Source organism: Dendrobates tinctorius, unplaced genomic scaffold (genome assembly GCF_039654945.1).
Source record: "Dendrobates tinctorius isolate UK_male_01 unplaced genomic scaffold, ASM3965494v1 ptg000250l, whole genome shotgun sequence".
Classification (NCBI taxonomy): Eukaryota; Metazoa; Chordata; class Amphibia; order Anura; family Dendrobatidae; genus Dendrobates; species Dendrobates tinctorius.
In genome coordinates, this window is record NW_027361917.1 from 24,714,577 (window position 1) to 24,735,569 (window position 20,993).

The 20,993-nt window shown below is 41.4% G+C and overlaps 1 protein-coding gene across 2 annotated transcripts in view; it reads left to right on the forward strand.

The window, feature by feature from the left end:
- Positions 1–2,468: 2,468 nt before the first annotated feature.
- EDARADD (EDAR associated via death domain) overlaps positions 2,469–20,993 on the forward strand; it is a 118,840-nt gene continuing 100,315 nt past the window's right edge. Inside the window, exon 1 of one of the 2 annotated variants that reach the window (XM_073557533.1) lies at positions 2,469–2,600. In XM_073557533.1, coding sequence (XP_073413634.1) covers positions 2,573–2,600 — 28 coding nt within the window. In that variant the 5' untranslated portion in view covers positions 2,469–2,572. The remainder of the gene's footprint in view (positions 2,601–20,993) is intronic. The other variant, XM_073557532.1, reaches the window with a different exon arrangement.

Below are 20,993 nucleotides of genomic sequence, written 5' to 3' on the forward strand. Positions count from 1 at the left end.
AGTCTGGTATGGGGGAGCCACTGCGCATGACAAACTCCGCTTACAAAGGACTTTCAGAATAGCAGAGAGAATTATAGGTTCCCCCCTGCCTAAAATCCAGGATCTTTATGATAAGAGTATTCGATCTCACGCATTGAAAATTTCATCCGATCCCTCTCACCCGGGACACTCCTCATTCCAACTACTCCCTTCAGGACGTCGCTTCAGAGTCCCCAAATGCAGCACCAACCGCCATATGAACTGCTTCTATCCACTCTCTGTTCAACAATTAAATCGTCATGTGTAGACTATATACTGTATCTGTCTTGTTAGATGTTACTTGTTGTATCTGTTGTTATATATTATGTTGCCTCTTTGCCACAAAGAATTCCTTGTATATATGTAATATGTACTTGGCGATAATAAATTTGATTGATTGATTGATGGGAGTAGTGCATTTACAGCCAACTACTCCACCGGTGTCTGCTGCAGAACCATAAGTGTCCATACAACCTCGGGGACCGGGCTCCGGCCTTGCGCTGAGAACCTATAGGCAGGGTTCCTCTTCCAACCCACAACTCCTCCCTGTTTTCCTACTCCTTCCTTCCGCGCTGTTCCTTCTCTCTCTTATGGAAGCTTAGGTTGCAGGTCTACGTCTTTCTCCTTCTCTTCTCTCTCCCGTGCCAGCTGGCTCAGATCACTGAGGCAGCTGCAGTACTCTTTCTAAACTGAACTCAAACTGAACTCAAAACTAACTTCAGAACTGAACTCCTCTCACCTGACCTTCTTCTCTGGGACTCACCCTAGACTAACCTACAATTCTAAACTTTCCCTCTCTTTTATACTAGGGGCGCCACACACACAGGGTGGGCCATGTATATGGATACACCTGGGTGGGCCGACTTCAAAATGGCCGCCATGGTCACCACCCATCTTGAAAAGTTTTCCCCCTCCCATATACTAATGTGCCACAAACAAGAAGTTGATATCACCAACCATTCCCATTTAATTTAGTTGTATCCATATAAATGGCCCATCCTGTATATATATATATATATATATATATATATACACATACACTCATTACTTGCAAAAAAGTACAGAATACACAAACACAGAGGTCCTGTCCCCAGATTGGGTGTCCGGTTCTTGCTCTTATATGAAACAAAATTAGAGAACTGAGAACCACCTCAGGCCAATTAGAGTGAAATAAATACGTTCCCAAATATAGTAAAATATAATTTGTATTTAAACCTATTAGGATACATGAAATGCAATACACACAAATAGGCAAGATAAATCAAAATAAGACATGTATAAGTCAAAGATACAGTTTCCATGATCCAAAGGATATGTAAATTGTAGAATATCACTAATATGTGAACACCAAGAGGGGGAATAAATGTGTATACTGACAACCAATGATCTAATCTCTGTGTATACCTTGAAGTATGTCTTGGGTCATACCAGGAAAATGTGTACACAACATGGCTATGTGTATATAGAGTAAGCTTCTCAGCCTAGTACATAGAAACCATGCTTTTTTAAAGCAAGAATTGCTATCTATTTGGAAAAAGAAAATAGCCATATAGTGTAACAGACCAGCTGAGACGCTTAGCCCAATGTGGACCTGTCAAACAAGCTCCCCGACGCACGTTTCACCCATATTCATCAGGGAGCATGATCATATTATTTTTGTTTCATATTAGTCTAGAGTATTTTGCCTGTAACTATGATGGATCCACATTAGGCTTCTTTTGTTTTGTTCTTGCTCTTATATGCCAGCTTCTCTCACTTGTTCAGTTTTTTTTTCCTTTCTTAAAACCTGCTAAACTATTCCAGAGATTTGGGCCTTTATATTTAATGCGCCCAACATGATAAGTGTTATGGTAATTAATAAGTGGGTGTTGGTTACAATGTAATTATGCAGAACAGCCTTAAGACATGACCCCATAGAATTCTGTGAGCTACACCCCCTTGGTAAAGTTTATGAAAATTAGCATATTGATAGAACTAAATAAGAAGACTAGCAAGAAATTAACCTGGGGGGGTTCATAAACTTTCCAAAATAAAACCCAGTTGATTCTAATTTTATGCGTATTTTTAGCGGTTAACTGAGCCGTGAACGACCATTCATGTATTTGATGACACATAGCTTTTTTCTTAATTGCAAATAATTTTCACCTAATCTCAAAAAATCACAAAATATGTTTCTCAAATAATCGAAGGTTTTTTTCCGCAAATGCAAAATGCATTGTCGGAATCCTGAAAACTATAACAAATGATGTGGATGGCGATGATTGTGGATAATGGCCTGAGGCTTCTATTCTCACTCCTCGATCTGCTGCAGTCATACAATAAAGGTATGTCTGAATGGGCCTCTTTATGAACAGGGTGGGGAGGCAGCAAGGAGGGGGAGAGGTGTTACATTCACATAATCACCATATCCAGTAGGTGGTGTGAATATGCTTCTGAAACGTCACTTTTTCTTAGAGAAAAAAAATAGAGAGAAGATGCTTATTGTCGAAGCAGGAAGTACGGAGCGTAGTTCACAGCAAAAACCCACTTGTGGATCCTGGGACAATACAGACACATGGCTTCTGAGGAGTCTCACTCCGAAGGTAAAGATGTTTTTTTTTATGATCTTATTACCTCTTTTATTTCTTTTAATAAATATGAATTGTCTGTTTAAGAAGAAAAGTTGGTAACGACCTGAGGTAAGGTCACTCAGGGTCCTGACCTGCTTCATTGTCTTCTGTTCATGTCTTAAGTGATGATGATGGTGAAAATAAAGTAAATGCAATTGTTTGGCACTGCAATAGTGAGAATTATTTCGGGGTGTTTATGGGAGTGGGCAGTATCTTTGAACCTACTGAACATTTGGAGGTCGCTAACTTGTTTGTTGGCGTTTAAGATCTTTTATATCAGAACTTGAACTTCATCACAAAACATTGGAGCAGATTTCTCTCTCTACATATTAGAAAATTATACATATATCAATTCTCTATTCTTCTTCAATTATTGGATTTATTTCCATTACCACATTTAAATAATAAAGCAGGGGCAAGTAGAAAAGTCAGAATTTTCTAAATTGAGTATACCCATATACATTGATAAATAGGAAAGGTGCTCTTCTGGCATATTCATTAACAATGATCAGATACTCTTTTTTTTTTTGTTCAACCTGATTATTCTCCAGTGGTTTAAAAAATGACTACGTGTAAAAGTAACCTTCAGCGTTAGCCCAATTAGCATGATCATACAAGTCTACCGCGGGTGCAGTGTGGTCAAAGATGACCTGTCCGCTCTCTCTGCATGTCTGTTGTAGGACAAATGTGAATTCCCTGTTAAGTTGTAATTCTCAAACATCTTTTCTTAGAACTTTGTATCATTCTAATGCATGGAACATTCAATTGTCAATTTATTCCTGCATTTCCATGTATTGACAGCATTCATTTGCCTCTGGTGCACGCACACAGTGTTGGTTTAAGGTGTTTAGGGCCCGCAGGTAGAACTGACTCTCGAGGCCGACACTACAGCTACAAGCATATACCAGTTAGGTGTTATCCTCAGAGTGGAATGTCAACTGAAAAATACAGATGGCCTCTACTGTTCGACCCCATAACTGTGATGTCCACATCATAACTGCCCATACTCAGGGTCAGACACAGACAGAAGAGGTCCCCTGTGCAAGAACAATATATGAGTCATTTGCAATCTAATAGCTCATCTTAATGCAAATTTCTTCGACTTTGGAGGTAGAGGTGGACCCCCTTACCTTTTGCGCCCCTGTGCAGCTATACATGTTGCACCAATGGAATTTCTGCCATAACTGTGACGTATAATTTCAGTGGTTTGCATTAAAGTGGTCCTCCAATGAACACAAGTTATCACCGATCCACAGGAAGGTTCATACCTGTTTCAAAAGAAAGTAGCAGGTGCCCAACCACCCTTTATAGGGCTACTAGAATAAGCAGAGGCTGACAGCAGTTTTCCGCAGTTTTCCGCAGCCCCTCGGACTAAATGGAGGGGTGGTCAAACATGCCATCTCATTATAATAGGGATAAAAGTTTCTCATTTTGAAGATTGGTGCAGAACTCAGCCATTGGTCAGCCACTGATCAGAAGTTAAACTTTCAAGTATTTAATCACTATGGAAATTAGAATTCTCTTCTTATTGATATCAGAGACATCAGGTTATCTCCATACACAACAGAATCCACTATACCAAGACTAATATTGCAATAATACCATATACAAGGGACACATACTGCCACACCATATCCAGACTACATATGATCACCACCACATAGTAACCCAATAGTACTTATCATTACCAAAAAACACTGTACTAAAATATTACCACCACTGTCAGATCTAGTGACACGTAGATCCAGTGACGTACGTGTAATTTCTTCAATCGAGTCATTCATTTTCACAGACTGCTATGACTTTTTCCAGCCATGTTTTGTCTCTGCAGAATGAAACACACAGACACATATGGCAGATCACTTCTAGAGCACCTTAACATTTTTCCCCCACCTGTACACTACACTGGCTGTAAAAGAAAAGTGCCATAGTGTCGCCCCGGTGCACTGCACAGTAACAGTACCTCCCTTTTGTTCATCCAACAGTAACAGAATCCCCAAAAATAAAATATATTACATAAAGATGTCCCCCTTTTTGACTCCCTTACCGTAGAAATGTCCTCCCAAGTGGTCCTCATACAGCATTCATGCTTATATCCCCTTTTATAACCCCATAAAATAGTAATATTTTTCTTTGTGCCCCAATGCAGTAGTAATGTTAGTCTTTGTGCTCAAATACAGCTGTATGCCTCTCTCCTCAGTTTCACCCACAAATTAGTAAGTTACACCTTTTCTGCCTCCATACAGTAATAACACCCCAATTTTATACCTCAATACAGTTGGAACTGCTGAAATTGTGGCCCAGTAAGTTAGTAATAATGTATGAGCCACATTATTAGTCTCCCCCATATACTAATAAAGGCTGCATGAGAGAGGTCTGTGAACCCCCATCTGAGACATTTCTGGCATGTTGGGCTAATGTGGATCACTTGTTCTCCTCTTCAGTATTCCAGAAAGTAAGAGTCCATTTATGCATGTGACCCTTTACTAAGTATTTTGTTGGACAGACATTACTGGTATGTCCTGTAGATATGCCTTAATGTCTCATAGGAGAATACCCCTTAAAAGGAACAATCCTTTAAAGGGAACATTGTGTTATGACAAGTGTAACGCATGAGGGGCACATAACAGTGGTGGTAGCACAGTCTGACCCCATCACATTTTTAGAACTGGGCTGCTGCCGTGCTCCATACTTTTGATAGCTAACTCTTCATGAAGCATCAGAGGAGAAATAAGCGTGTCTGTCTCCTATTGGTTCTGAGCTGAGTAGAACAGCCATTGTGTTTGGCTGGTTTTCAGGCTCTTTACCATACCTCCATATGTTTTTGATTTCATAGAAAATCAATAGGAACCAGTGATCTGCTTAAAGGGGTTGTCCGGGCTTTTCACATAATCTCAAGACATATCTGGGCTGCAGAATTATGACAATAAGTAATTTACTTTCTGTCAATAGTTTGCACGGTTTTCTAGATATTCTGAACAGAACGTCCAAGGGGGGTGTTTTATGGCATTGAAATGAGAACTAGTCGTAACCTCCTACTCTACTCCAAACATGCCCTCTATAGCAACAACCCCACCCTCCATAGCTACAGGCCCTCCCCGTCCACATGAAGCAGCCCTCATCACACAGTAATGAATTCTTCCCCTCCAGCAGCCTCAGTGCAGAGAGCAGAGAGCTGCTCCCCCCCCGACACACACTGAACAGTTATCTATGGAAAGCGAAACTAGTGAGGAGTGAAAATCGTCCTGTATTCTGGGACACTCCAAGATTACAATACATAACTCGTTATCAGTAATTCCTTCCCTCACTGTCCCAGGCTCCTGGCAGCAGTGAGAACAGACTGGGTGATGGCCAGTGATGGGGGTCTGCAGTTTCTAATCTCCACAGGGGATAGCAGTCACTGATGTAATCTGTTGTGTGACAAAGCCTCTGCTGTGTGAATGAGACAGCTCTGTGTCACTGATGTCTTCACACATATTGGTGGTCACTAAGGGATATACCTTCCCAACTGCTTGTTTTCCATTTACCTCCACCCTTCCTGGCTCTATGAAGCCAGGGCTGTCAAATAATGGGGGTGGAGACTGAGGGAAAATAAGCAGGTGGGAAGGTGTATTTAAATTATTGGCCCCGCTGTGAAGTATCGGGCTGCAGGACTTAGTTTGAACAGTCATCCTGTGCTGACGGAGTCCCTTTAAGGTGGTAAATAGTGTGTGGTCTTAAACAATATTGTCCACTGGTGACTACAACCCACAACATATAACAAAAAGGGTGAAGTACTGTATATGGCTATAAAATGATCTTGGAGGAATGTATTTTATTTAGGCTTCCTCTACAAATGCAGATTTTGATCAGGTTTTTTATCAAGCAAAAACCAAGAATAGAAATAAAGGGGAAAAATGTAATCTCTCATTTGAACTTTCTCTCCCCTTTCCTGACTCTGTTCAAAGGCTTCCATCTGAATTCCCCATAAACAGGATTCAGACATGACCCAGACGGAGCCATTGATGAGTAATGAGCGAAACCGAATGCAATACATGGAACCTCAGATTCAGTTTAACTTCCTTTCCTTCAGTGTCTGTCTTTTTATACATTAAAATGGCTGAAATTAAATGGGATTGGGAATACATAACTTTAGGTTGTTTTTTTTTCATAATACCCCAAATAATATCAGGAAAACAAACACTTGTAAAAAGTGTCTAGTCGAGACTGAAACATGCAGGTAGCAAATTTTGGTTTCAAATGCCATTTTTGATACTTATCATTTCGTTAACATCATCTCCTCCCATCTTCCAAAGCTAGTAGAAAGCAATGTAGGATGTAACCACTGGTGATTTCCATCTATAGTAAGCGTACACAAGCGCGTAATAACACACCTGAAGGAATGTTGGAAGCCGGGGACCACATTGTCTTTGGTTTGCTGTTATTTATTATAAAAATGATGAGCGGATTGTGACTGGAGGAGAAATGTCTGGAACAGGAATGCAGTTGTTTCCTTGATCATTTGTTCTGCATTCTGTCTGCTCACCTCAGGTTCACAAACCGTCTTTGTTTGGATTCACTTGGAAGCCATCTAGCAAATTAGTAGGAAAAGCTAACGATTCGATTAACAATATTTTACTATTGTGCACAAATAACTCAAAATGTGAATACTTTTCTGAATCATAGCTTCAATGTTTTGACATTACAGTGTTATTTTCATGTTTAGTTGTTGTTTTTTACATGCTTATTATGTTTCAATGTCTGTGTAAATGAGCTTTTATTTTTACAACACATCAAAAATATTACACGTCTCTGGTCTTAGAGAGCATCAGTTAAGCTCAGCGTGACCGGTACAGCCCACGATTCATCATTGCAATTTTACACTAGGGGTCTGTTGTTGCTGCTGGGCTCAGACCAAGGTTATCTTGAGGAGTCGATAGAATGAGAGGGGCCAAGCTTGTCCCTTTGTAGTCGGCGTACCAGACCAGATCTGTCTTCTCGCTTCACATCATACACTGGTCCTTTCGGAATTACCTGCTTCAACACCTTGTAGGGTCCCGATTCCCAATGAATATCCAACCTTACACAGACCAGCACTTTGTTCCCAGGTTTGCAATTTGGACTGAACCATGGTCTAAGGGTTACTGATTTTGTTGCTTGTCTCCTACCATCTGTTGAATAGTTTTCAGTCTGATTCAATTCTCCTGCTCCCATGAGTCTAGAGTGCAATATTTTTCTTCAGTTCGAGTAGTCAAGTTAAGTTCAGACACTTCTATTCCCAACTGTCTGAATAGTAACATGTAGGGAGTGTAACCAGTAGTGCTATACACTCTGTTATTGTAGGCTCAGAACAGTTCAGGCAAATAATCCGGCCACCACAATTTCTTGTCTCCCTCCAGAGTTCGAAGCATCTGCAGTGTTCGATTAAATTGCTTACAGGGACCATTTACCTGTGGATAATACGATGTTGTACAGGACCTCTGAATCCCATACATCTCATACAGCTTTTCCTTGACTTTTCCTTGAAAGCATGCTCCTTCGTCAGAGTGAATCATCTTCAGGCAGCCGTATACCTGAATGAAGTGTCTACACATGACCCTAACTACCGTCTCTGCAGTTTGGTCTCAGGTCGGTGGGACCACCTCAAGTTTACTAAACAGTACTGTAGCCCTCTTGCGGTTGACCAGATGACTTCAGTCGTCGCCCTCTGCTCCAGTGTCTTCGCCAGCTCGCAAAGAATCTTCCAGTCATCTGAGGATAATTCAGTGCGAGCCATCACTGAAGGCCATTCCCTTTCTAGTAGCCAGACATTGATCATTCAGAGTACAGGGTCGTCATCTTGTGTCTGGGCCCATTCAGCCGGTGTCCTGCTAAGCAACACCAACGGGCCTGTTGTTACACTATTAGTCTTGACCACGGAGGCCATGGGTTTCACTCGACCTAAGTCCGATATCTGTGTCTCTACTTCTTCATCCACCTCTCCAGAGGCAACGAGAAGGGTGACTCGAGACAAGCGTCAGCATTAACATTCTCTTTGCTGGAAGGGTACATGAAGGAGTAATAAAACTTCACTATTTCAGTTCCAGGGCCCCCAACTTTGCACTTTGCAGTTGAGGAAATTGATTATTGTGCTTCTCACTTTGGAGATGAGCCAATGGATTATTGTCTGTCCGGACCAAGACCTGTGTTCCAGTTAGGTATTTGGTGAATTTCTCAGTTATGGTACAGACAAGTGCCAACTCCAGCTTAAAGGAACTGTAGTTATCTGGGTATCATTCAGAGTATCTCAAAGACCGACTTTAGTACACTATTACTTGCTCCTGGTCCCCTGCTCCTGGACCAGCACCACTCCCAATCCTTGAAGACTTCCGTCCGTATATAGAATGATTGGACAATCATATTGAGCATATGCCGACACAGGAGCATTGGTCAAGGCTTCTTTCAGCTAATTCAGGGCTCGTTGCAAGGATTCCAAGGCAATGGACTGACACTTTGGGCCTTTTGTGATGCCCTTCAGTAACTTATGAAGAGGCTTGGTTATCTTAATGAAGTTCCAGATGAAACATCAATAATATTCTGTTAGTCCCAGGAAGGCTCACAGCTCTCGAAGAGACCGTAGTGGAGGCCAGTTCCTTAAAGCTTCCGCTTAGTTTATTAACTATGACTCAGCCAAAAAGCACTATGCCAAGCATTGGCTGAAGTGGTGTGAACGGACCACTGTCAGTTGCTCCGCCATCACTGGAACACTGGACGCTTATCGATCTGGCAATCTGATTAACAAGTTTGGCTTTGGCAAAAGCTTCCTGCCTTACTGCATTGTGTCAACTGTAATGGTTGGAGAAGGAGGGATAATTATGGGATTGGTTTTCAGGGGTTGGTCTAGATGCAATTGTTCTAACAAACACAAATCGTAATGTTTCAGCATACGAAGACATTTTAGACCATGTGTATGTTTCCAGCTTTTTTGTAGGCTTAGGGAATATAACAGGTGCAGAGAGGGAATCAACTCAATCTTAATGCTTGTGGATTTACCAAAGGCATGTCATGAATAAAAATTGGATGCGTGCTATCCATCATTATAATGGATAGCGCTCATTCCTATGTAATTCAATGAGACCATGCACATGTCTAATTTTTTGGAAAAAAATTGCGGCATAATTGATTTGCATCCAATATTTGTACAACACTCGGGCATTCAAGTCTGTGGGTCCGTGCAAAACATCGGACTGCACTCGGATGACAGGATGATATCAAGTGTGGTCCAATTTTCAAGGGCAGAGAAGGTGGAAAAACTTTTTTTTCTCACCCTCCGAGAAAATCCGATCACACTCTGATCGCCCTTTGATCAATCTCTGATCAAAGTGTGTTTCTCAAAATCAGACCTCGCTCAGAGGTATAATGTGTACGTGTCCCAACACTTTTGTCTATATAGTGTGTACTCACTAACACACATTCATAAACATTTCCCTGTGTTTCTGCTGGATCCATAATCTTGTAACTGACGGCTTCCTGAACAGTTGCTTTTTGAGATCTGCCAATCATTTGGCGACTAACTTAAAAACTTGCTGCGTATTTCCAGATAACAGCTGAAACTGGAAAAAAAATGGAATTCCCTATGGCGACCACAAAAACATATGAGATAGCATGAAAATAGTTAGTAATACTAAATAGGTTGGCTGTTGGACTCACATATATTAGCCAATCTATGCGCTAAGTACTTTTTATTTTTTTTACTGTAATTTTTCATAGCAATTTTGCAGTTTAGTTTTTCCAATATTCCATATGCACATCATGTAGCGTTTTCCTATTTTCTAAGGCAGTAATGCAGTCCCAATGTTATTATTATTATTTATTATTATAGCGCCATTTATTCCATGGTGCTTTACATGTGAGGTGGGGTATACATAATACATACAAGTACAGTAATCTTAAACAATACAAGTCGCGACTGGTACAGGATGAGAGAGGACCCTGCCCACGAGGGCTCACAATCTACAAGGGATGGGTGACGATACAGTAGGCGAGGGTAGAGCTGGTCGTGCAGCGGTTTGGTGGATCGGTGGTTGCTGCAGGTTGTAGGCTTGTCGGAAGAGGTAGGGCTTCAGGTTCTTTTTGAAGGTTTCCATGGTAGGCGAGAGTCTGATATGTTTTATAGTTATCATTGTTAGCAATTCAGGGTGCAACTTAATCTTTTACTAAATAGATAAAACGTACAGTGGAGAGGAATGGACCGTATAACATAGCTCCACTATTTATCAATCTTTAATGACCATCCATAATTACAGTGCAAAATGGTCTTCGTCTCCATATAAATGGGATATTTGCGATTGAAAACACATCATATTTACTGTGGTGGTGGTCTTTTGGGGAGAGGGTTTACAGTGTTTATTGCTTTTAGCATAAATGTGTCTTTAATTTACTAGTAATTAATTTATTTAATTATTTAATTTAATTTCTCCTCACCTCGACATGCTTAGCATGTCATTCTCCGCAAGGAGAAATGATACTTATTGGATAATCTCTTAACTCTGGACACATCACTATAACTAATTGGCGTATGATCATAGCATTGTTAATTTGGACTGCAATCATCTGGGCTGGAAAGTTGAAAATCCCATTTTAGAGTCCATTACATTTTTTTCATGAGTGTCAATTTTAATGTTTTGAAAGGGTATGTCCACACATAGTATTTTTGCATGAAACGAGCAGAGTGTTGGCAGGAATAATGCTGTGCACATTATGCAGCTATTTTTCCATTTTTGACACATTTTGAGGAATTGTTTTTTTTCATATTTTTATTATGCATTTTTTTCTTATGTTTTTTTTTTAATTGTAATTTTTATTGAAATTTTTTCAAATTTTACAGGAAAAGGAAAAAATAATTAGGCATTTTAGATTTTTCACTGTCATTTATAGGTTAACAACCAATCATATACTATATTAATAGTTAAACATTTTCAAGTATATGAAGAGCAAAATCTTACAAACAGACAAACACACAAACTTAGACAAAAGTTTTGTTTTTTTTAAGTATCATTATCTTACTTTTGCTTTTCTGGATGATGTAACATCCTTAAAAATGCACCAAACTTAAAAACACAACAAAAAAAAGCATGAAAAATACACGTAAACTTTCACCTGCGTTTTTACCCTATTTTTTTAAACCCTCATCTCAATGGGTAAATGGGTCAAAATGTCAATGACAAAATAAGTACCATAGGTATGAGATTGGGGAAATCTCAATCATTTTACTGCTACAGTAAAATGCTGATTTTTTTATACACGAAAATGTGAATAGAAATAAGCGCATCAAATACGGTACATGTGAACGAGCCCTAATGGTACAGTCAGCTCATAGGGGCCACTTTGTTTAGCAATAGCAAATAGGCTAACATTGACCTGTATACTTACTGTGTACAATCTGTTGAGTACACAGACAGCACATGGACCCATAAGCAAGGAATACAATAAAGACAGTGCTGACACTCCTTTGATATGTACAGTAAAATATGAAGATGTATTCTGACTATAGAGGTGCCGTGTATGGACCTATCTTGACAACCAAATTACGAGTTTTGGCATTGACAATTTTTATATGAGCCTTACATCTATGAAAATTAACCAGACACTGAACAATGCAGAAAATATTCCTCATTCCACATGCCTTGTAATAATTCATATATTTCCTGCTGGATGACAAGCAAAGCTAATTTTATTTTCCTACTATTCTACCAATTGGGTTCTTTTATACATCTCTTCATTTTATAACACCCTGCAGCTGCATATTTATCCTGCACATATAATAGCGGGTTTTGAAACTTGCAGCAATGATTTTGTCATTTTTCATCTCTGATACCTATAATTATATTGTAATTTTATGTATTGTAATAATAGACAGAAAACTATATGTTCAATTTTAACGTGGTGTTTAGTATTCTACCGGTACTGACATTCTGCGGAATGGAGAGTCTATTATTGACATGATACCTTATTTTACATATATTATATAGATTCTACAGCTGGATCTGCCCATACTGGTTTTCTTTTAAACTTCTTTCTATTAAGAGTTTTAACACAGGTACAACACAAAATATCCATTTAGAAATCTCGATATATAAAAATGAATGTATGTATGTGTGTATCACCAACCAATCACGAAGCATCTTTCATTTCACCAGAGCTGTTCAAAAGAAGCTCAGCTGTGATTGGTTGCTATGATCAACAGTTTTCCTTGCAACCAATCACTAAGCATCTCTCATTTCACCAGAGCTGATTAAAAGTAGCTGAGATGTGATGGTTGCTATGAGCAAGTTTTCCCACTTGAGAACACCTCAGCAGACATTGACATGGTGCGAGAAATCTAGCATCCCCAGGAACATAAGCTCCCAGCCATTTTCTGCCCCCCTAGAAAGGAGCACAGAGCACATGACATAAATGAATCCCCCCTCCCATGGATCAATGGTATGCAAGTTAGGGCAAATTCAGCGTTTTGGTACTGACCCCAGGCCTTTCTTAAAGGGATCCTCGGTATGGAAGTTAGGGCAATTGCCTTCAAATGCTCTGGTACTGACCCCAGGCTCTCTTAAAGGGATCTCCTGTACGGAAGTTAGGGCAAATACCTCAGCGCTCTGATCTAACCCCAGGGTTCTATTAAAGGGATCATTGGTATGCAAGTCAGGGCAAATACATCCAGCACTCTGGTTCTGATCCTAGGCTTTCTTAAAGGGATCCCCGGTATGGAAGTTAGGGCAAATCCACTCAGTGCTCTGGTTCTGACTCAAGGCCCCTCTTAAAGGGATCCCCGGTATGGAAGTGAGGGAAAATCCAATCTGCACTTTGGTACTGACCCCAGTCCTTTCTTAAAGAGATCCCCTGTATGGAAGCCAGGGCAATTGCCTTCAAATGCTCTGGTACTGACCCCAGGCTCTCTTAAAGGGATCTCCTGTACTGAAGTTAGGGCAAATCCCTCAGCGCTCTGATTCTGACCCCAGGCTTTCTTAAAGGGATCTCTCATATGGAAGTTAGAGTAAATCCCTCAGCGCTCTGATTCTCACCCCAGGGTTCTATTAAAGGGATCATTGGTATGGAAATCAGGGCCAATCCACTCAGCACTCTGGTTCTGACGCCAGGCCTCTCTTAAAGGGATCCCCAGTGTGGAAGTTAGGACCGTTCCACTCAGCGCTCTGGTTCTGACAACAGGCTGATGGGATGATGTGGGATATTAGGGGTAGTAGTCTGGTGGCTCTGGCTGACTGGATGATGTGGGATATTAGGGGGAGTAGTCCGGTGGCTCTGGCTGACAGGATGATGCGGGATATTAGGCGTAGTATTCCGGTGGCTCTGGCTGATGGGATGAGGTGCGATATTAGGGGTTGTAGTCCGGTGGCTCTGGCTGACGGGATGATGTGGGATATTAGGGGTAGTAGTCCGGTGGCTCTGACGGGATGATGTGGGATATTAGGGGTAGTAGTCCGGCGGATGTGACGGGATGACGTGGAATATTAGTGGCAGTTGTCTGGTGGCTCTGGCTGATGGGATGATGTGGGATATTAGGGGTAGTAGTCTGGTGGCTTTAAAGGAATGATGTGGGATATTAGTAGTCCGGTGGCTCTGGCTAATGGGACGATGTGGGATATTAGGGGTAGTAGTCCGGTAGCACTGGCTGACGGGATGATGTGGGATATTATAGTGAATGTGGCTATGTGGAGTGGGCGGGACTATACACTCAGCTTTATATATATATAGATATAATCATTATAATTCGTTATAACTAACCGTAGTTAGTTACTATGCCCGGGCAGCGCCGGGCTCTTCAGCTAGTATAATAATAAAGGTTAAGACATAAAATAATTCGGATATCAAAACATGGAAATGACGATGCAAAGCTTACTGGTTTTCTGAGAGGTAACTACAACTACTAGTCTCATGGATATTGGATATTGTGAAAGGTCTGAGACGTTCCACTCTCCACTACTTTCTGTTGAGACCACCGTCATCATCATAAGCACTGGTCCTACCAGAGGCCAGTGGAGGGAAAGGGGCATATCTCAGTCTTTTCAGAAAAATCTCCAACATATTTCAGTGGCCGAAAGATGTAGATGGGATTAGGAGGAGGGCACCTGGTAAGTAGATTAGTAAGTAGTACATTGATAGTCAAACTTTCATTTCAGAGGGTTAGGTTCACTAATCTACTTGATCTAGTTGATGAGCTATTGCAGGCACTCTTCCAAAGGAGAATTGTGCCATGTGGATTTAAGAAATAGTCTACTCCCCGTGAAGGGAGAGCCATGGCATTGCACTATATGAGGACTAAATGTTCACATGTACAACTCCAGATTGTTGGTTAAAAAGGTTACAGTATCTCAAAATGATAAACGGTTACAATTTCATCTTTGGAATTTCCTTGTGATCAAATTCTTGTCCGTTCTCAAGAAAGACCAGAAATCTTCTAAAGTGCCCCCCAGCAAACAAGAGGCCACGAGGCAAGATAGTAGTGTGCATCTTGAACATTTATCTTGAAAGAACCATGTGGTAAAGAAATCAATCTTAGTGGAAAAAAGTGAACACAATGTTCCAGGTCACCTATTTTTTAGCACAAAACCTACCTTCACATATCCAAATTGAAGGTTCCTTTTACATGGACAGATCATTTGCCTGTAGCAAGTGTCGAATTTCAATAACAAGCTATTTAGACTTGAAACACTTACATTTCTATGATAAATATGCAGCTAATAAATTCTTTTGAGAACCCTGCTATTAGAAATGGAAATAAAGAGCAAAAACAACAAATTCTGATTGAAACTATAGGAGCAAGAGAAGCCGACTACAAACTAAAATGTGTCTATACAAACGCACAGAACATGGGAGGCAAACAAGGAGAATTGGAGATGCTAACACAGGAAGAAAGATATGATGCCATAGGCATCACTGAAACTTGGTGTGATGATAATATACAAGGCTACAACTTATTTGTTAGAAACAGAATTAACATGAGGGGAGGAGGTGTTGCATTGTATGTTAGGAAAACGTATATCTCCACAGAGATCCAAGCTTCAGAGACTGGTGGCTCTGTAGAAACTGTGTAAGAATACAGAAGAGAACAGAAACAACACTATTGTAGGTGTTTACTATATGCCACCTGAACAGTCTGAAGATGTGGATGAACTCTTTTTACATCAAATGTCTCTGTTCTAAAAAAAAGTATGACTTAGTGATCATGGTAGATTATAACTGTCCAGATATTTGTTGGAAATCTCTCTCAGGCAATAGTAATGGGTCCATAAAATTCTTAACTTCTCTTGCTGACAACTTTATCTTTCAAAAGGTAGGAGAGAGAACAAGAGGATCTGCAATCTTGGACCTAATTCTTACCAACAGGGAGGTAATCATTGAGAAAGTAAAGGTCGCTGGGAATTTAGGAGGCAGAGATCATGCTATCCTTGAATTTTGGATTACAAGAGGAGGAAGACCAGCGAGGACTCAAACTTTAAAGTTGGACTTCAGAAAGGAAGATTTTAATGGACTCAGAAAAAGGGTAGGAAAGGTCCAATGGCTGGATGTTCTAAAGGACGAAAATATCCAAGAAGGATTGGAGATTTTGCTAAATGAAATTCTCACTGTATAAGGGGTAACAATAAAGAAAAGAAAGAATTGGAAGCATTTAAATAGACCAGGATGGAGGAACACAAAGCTTAATCACTTGTTAAAAGGGAAAAAAGAAATGTATATTAAATGGAAAGAGGGGGTATATTTAAAGAAGAATACAGCTCTTGCAAAAATTAAGAGACGATCACATCAAAACCCTGAAATGGGTAGCCCATTCTCCAGATCTGAACCCCATTGAAAACCTCTGGAATGTAATCAAGAGGATGATGGATAGTCACAAGCCAATATTTGGATCATACTCAGCCATTCAAGTCTGTGTGTCCGTGAAAAACTTCGGATCGCACTCTGATGACAGGATGATATCAAGTGCGGTCCAATTTTCAAGGACAGACAAGGTGGAAAAACTTTTTTTTCTCACCGTCCGAGAAAATCCGATCACACTCTGATCGCCCTATGATCAAACTCTGATCAAAGTGTGATTAGCAAAATCAGACCTCTCTCAGAGGTATAATGTGTACGTGTCCTAACACTTTTGTCTGTATAGTGTGTACTCACTAACACTTGCTTAAATTTTTGTGCCAGAAGCAGTGTGAAAGACTGGTGGCAAGCATGCCAAGATGCATGAAAGCTGTGATTAAAAATCATGGTTATTCCACAAAATATTCATTTGTGAACTCTTCCTGAGTTAAAACATTAGTATTGTTGTTTATAAATGATTATGATCTTGTTTTCCTTGCATTATTTGTGATCTGAAAGCACTGCTTTTTTTTTAAAAATTTTGACTATTCTCCTTTTCAGAAAAAAAAATGTATTGCTTGGAAATTCGGAGACATGTTGTCAGAAGTTTGAAGACTATAAGAACAATTTACATTTTACTCTAAAATGTACCTGTAAAGAGAAAAATCAGGCAAACGGAACATTTGGAAGTGGTATCTTAATGTTTGCCAGAGCTGTTTGCAGGGAATGCAGGGCAAGCGTTAGAAGCCCTAAAGCCAATAATGAAGTCAGGCTTGCAGTTGAGACTAAGAGCAGTTAAAAAGGATTTGGGGCATGTATCAAAAGCAACAGAAAAGTCAGAGATGGTATATGTTTTTTTACAGTATGAAAAGGGTGAAGTGGTCAAAAATGATGTTGAGAAGGCTGAACTTTTAAATTCCTATTTTGCATTTGTGTTTTCTAAGAAAGCAAATGTAACATTGACTGATCTTCACAGTGCGATCGAAGGAATAAAAGAATCCACACTATCTATAAACAGAGAGATGAGGAGGGAACACTTTGCTAATTTACATGAATTTAAATCTCCTAGTCTAGATGATTTACATCCTTGGGTACTAAAAGAGTTAGCAGAAGAAATTTCAGAACCACTAGCCAGAATCTTTGAAAAATCATGGAGAACAGGAGAAGTCCCAGAAGATTGGAGGACAAATGTTGTCCTTATTTTCAAAAAAAGGAAAGAAGATGGAGCTAGGAAATTACAGGTCAGTGAGCCTTACTTCTGTACCAGGAAAGATCTTTTAAAAAATTATTAAACAGCATGTATGTAAGTACTTTGATAAGAATATAATAATTAACAAGAGCCAGCATGGGTTTGTAACAAACAAGTCATGCCAGACAAGCATTTGATAAAGTTATTCATACTATATTGAAAAACTGGCCAAGTATGGGATTGACAAGGCTACAGTTGGGTGGATTCATAGCTGGCTCAGTGATCGTACTCAGAGAGTGGTAATAAATGGTTACAGATCCAATTGGAAGAGTATTTTAAGTGGAATACCACAATGCTCTTTCCTGGCCCCAGTGTTGATCAACATTTTTATAAATTATATAGATAAGGGAACTAAAGGTAAACTAATCAAATTTGCAGACGATGCAAAGCTAGAAGGGATAGCTAACACTAGAGAAGAAAGAGAAAGGATTCAGAGGGATCTAGATAAGCTTGAACAATGGGCAGCAACTAATAGAATAGTATTTAACAGGGAGAAATGCAAGATTCTACATCTGGGCAAGAAAAATGAAAATTACATCTACAGAATGGGAGAAATAGAACTAAGCAACAGCATGTGTGTTAAAGACTTAGGCAGACTAACTTACTAACTTATCACAGACTGCACATTAGTCAACAGTGTGATGCAGCAGCAAAAAAGGCAAACACGGTTCTAGGATGTATTAAGAGAAACATAGAGTCTAGATCACATGAAGTAATTATCCCCATCTACTCCTCCTTGGTCAGACCTCATCTGGAATACTGTGTGCAGTTCTGGGCACCACATTTTAAAACAGACATTGGAAAACTAGAGCAAGTTCAGAGAAAAACTACCAGGATGGTGAGCGGACTGCAGAGTATGTCCTACGAGGACCTGTTAAGGGATCTGGGAATGTTTAGCTTGCAAAAAGAAGAGGAGACTTAATAGCTGTCTACTAATATCTCAAGGGATGTCACAGTGTAAAGGGATCATCATTATTCTCATTTACACATGGAAACACGAGAAGCAATGGACTAAAACTGAAAGGGAGAAGATACAGATTAGATAGTAGAAAAAACGTATTGACAGTGAGGGTGATCAATGAGTGGAAACGGCTGCCAGTAGAGGTGGTGAGTTCGCCTTCAATTGAAGTACTCAAACAGTGGCTGGTGTGGCAGGGCTAAGGGTCGTGTAATCGATGGGAGATATGTGCCTCATAAATGGCTTGTCTCTATAATGTAAGGCATAAGTAAAGCGTACCAGATATTATTATTGTTGTTGTTTGAAGGACCTGTGGTGAGGTCACAGTCAGGTGACCAGTCAGCTGCTGGGTTCGTGGGTGTGGCTACAGCCTTATAATGTGGCCTTCTCCTGAACCAGGGAGCTGTGTGTGGGGAGGACTAAGCCTCCCATGTGTGCTGAGACTCCTGTTCTGAGTCTACAACCACAGACATTTGTGCTTTTTTGCCTGAGCTAAAGGTTCGTTTTTGGTGTTATGCTGCCTTGTGCGTTTATGACGTGAATAAACCACATGAACTTTGGAAGAACCTGTCTCATATTTGTCTCCCGCTGCACCTAAGCGAGTCACATCCCTACAATTGGTGGTATACGTGCGGGCAGCGGCCCCAGCAGAGACTTGAGACAGTTGCTGCATGTTCTGGGTGAAGTTTGCAGCGGGGCAACATTCACTGCCTGGAATAATGGAGGACCTGCTGAAACACCTGGTCCAGTCCCAGGCACTGCAACAGGAAACCAACAAGCTGTTGTTACAGCAGATCCAGCAAAGCCAGCAGGAGCAGCGGCAGCAGTTCCAGCAGAGCCAGCAGGAACAACGGCAGCAGATGCAGCTTCTGGCAACCGCCATCCAGGAGGGCAGGACGAGCGCCCCAACCCCAGGTCGGGCTGATGCCACCGACGTCGGGGTAGGTGGTAAGACGCGCATTACAAAAAATGACCCCTGAGGATGATGTGGAGGCCTTCCTGACGGTGTTTGAGAGGGTGGCTGAGAGGGAAAAACTTCAGCCAGAGCGGTGGGCGGAGGTACTGGCCCCATACCTAACGGGGGAGCCCCAGAAGGCGTACTTTGACCTGACGGTACAAGATGCTAGAGAGTATCCTAAATTAGAAGCGGAAATTCTCGCACGCTCGGGGGTAACAATGACTACCAGGGCACAGCGAGTTCATCGCTGGGCCTATCACCGGGACAAACCCCTGCGCTCCCAAATGTTTGACCTGTTGCACCTGGTCCAGAAATGGCTGCAGCAAGAGTCGGCTTCCCCTGCACAGATGGTAGAGCGAGTTGTGATGGATCGGTTTGTGCATTCCCTGCCGAGACCTCTACAGACTTGGGTTGCCCAGGGTGATCCCCAAAATGCTGATGAACTGGTTGGGATGGTCGAGAGATACCAGGGGATGGAAGGTTCCTTGGGGAAGCAGCCCATTCCATATTGGGGGTCCAAGCAGGGGGCGGAGTCCCAAAAAGGGGTGGAGTGTCCAAGGTCAAAAGGGGCGGGGGAGGCGGTCCCCAAGGTCCCTTCGGGTGATGTTATTTGCTGGAAGTGTCACAGGCCAGGACATATAGCTGCCCGTTGTCCCCAGACCACCGAGCAGATGGACTGCAGCATGGGACGTCGTAGTTCATACTACGCATATCCAGCTTGCAGAGTGAACTGGCTACCTAACAAGGGGCCACAAGCGTGTCCCGTGAAGGTGAACGGTCGAGCAGTAATGGCGCTTCTTGTCTCCGGGAGCTTGGTGACCCTTGTGAGGGCCAGTTTTCCTCTCAACGTACTCCCGGGTAAAAAGATTGGTGTTCGGTGCATACATGGCGATGCAAAGGACTACCCTATGGCTAGGGTGAATATTGGAACGGCGCATGGCACCGAGTCGCATGAAGTTAGCGTTGTTCGAGACTTGTTGCATCCTATAATTATTGGCCGGGATTTCTGTCTGTTTTGGGATCTGTGGGGGATGGGTTCTGGATGTGCTAGCAAGAGCAGGGAACCAATCCACTCCACTGAGGTATCGCCACCACCTGAGGCAGACGGGTTTCCTTTATGTGTCCTTGTTGGGGATGAAGAGGAAGGGTCCCCTGTACCTGACATCCCGGAGTTAGGGGTGGCCGGGGAGAATTTTGGGACTGCCCAACATAGGGACCCCACGCTAAGGGAAGCCTTTAACAATGTCACCGTCATTAATGGGGTTTCACAAGAGCCGGGAGCAGACACAAGGTTTCCCTATTTTATGTTGAGTGGGGAATTGTTGTACCGGGTCACGAAAATAAGGGAGGAAGGGGTAGAGCAGTTAATAGTACCAGGCC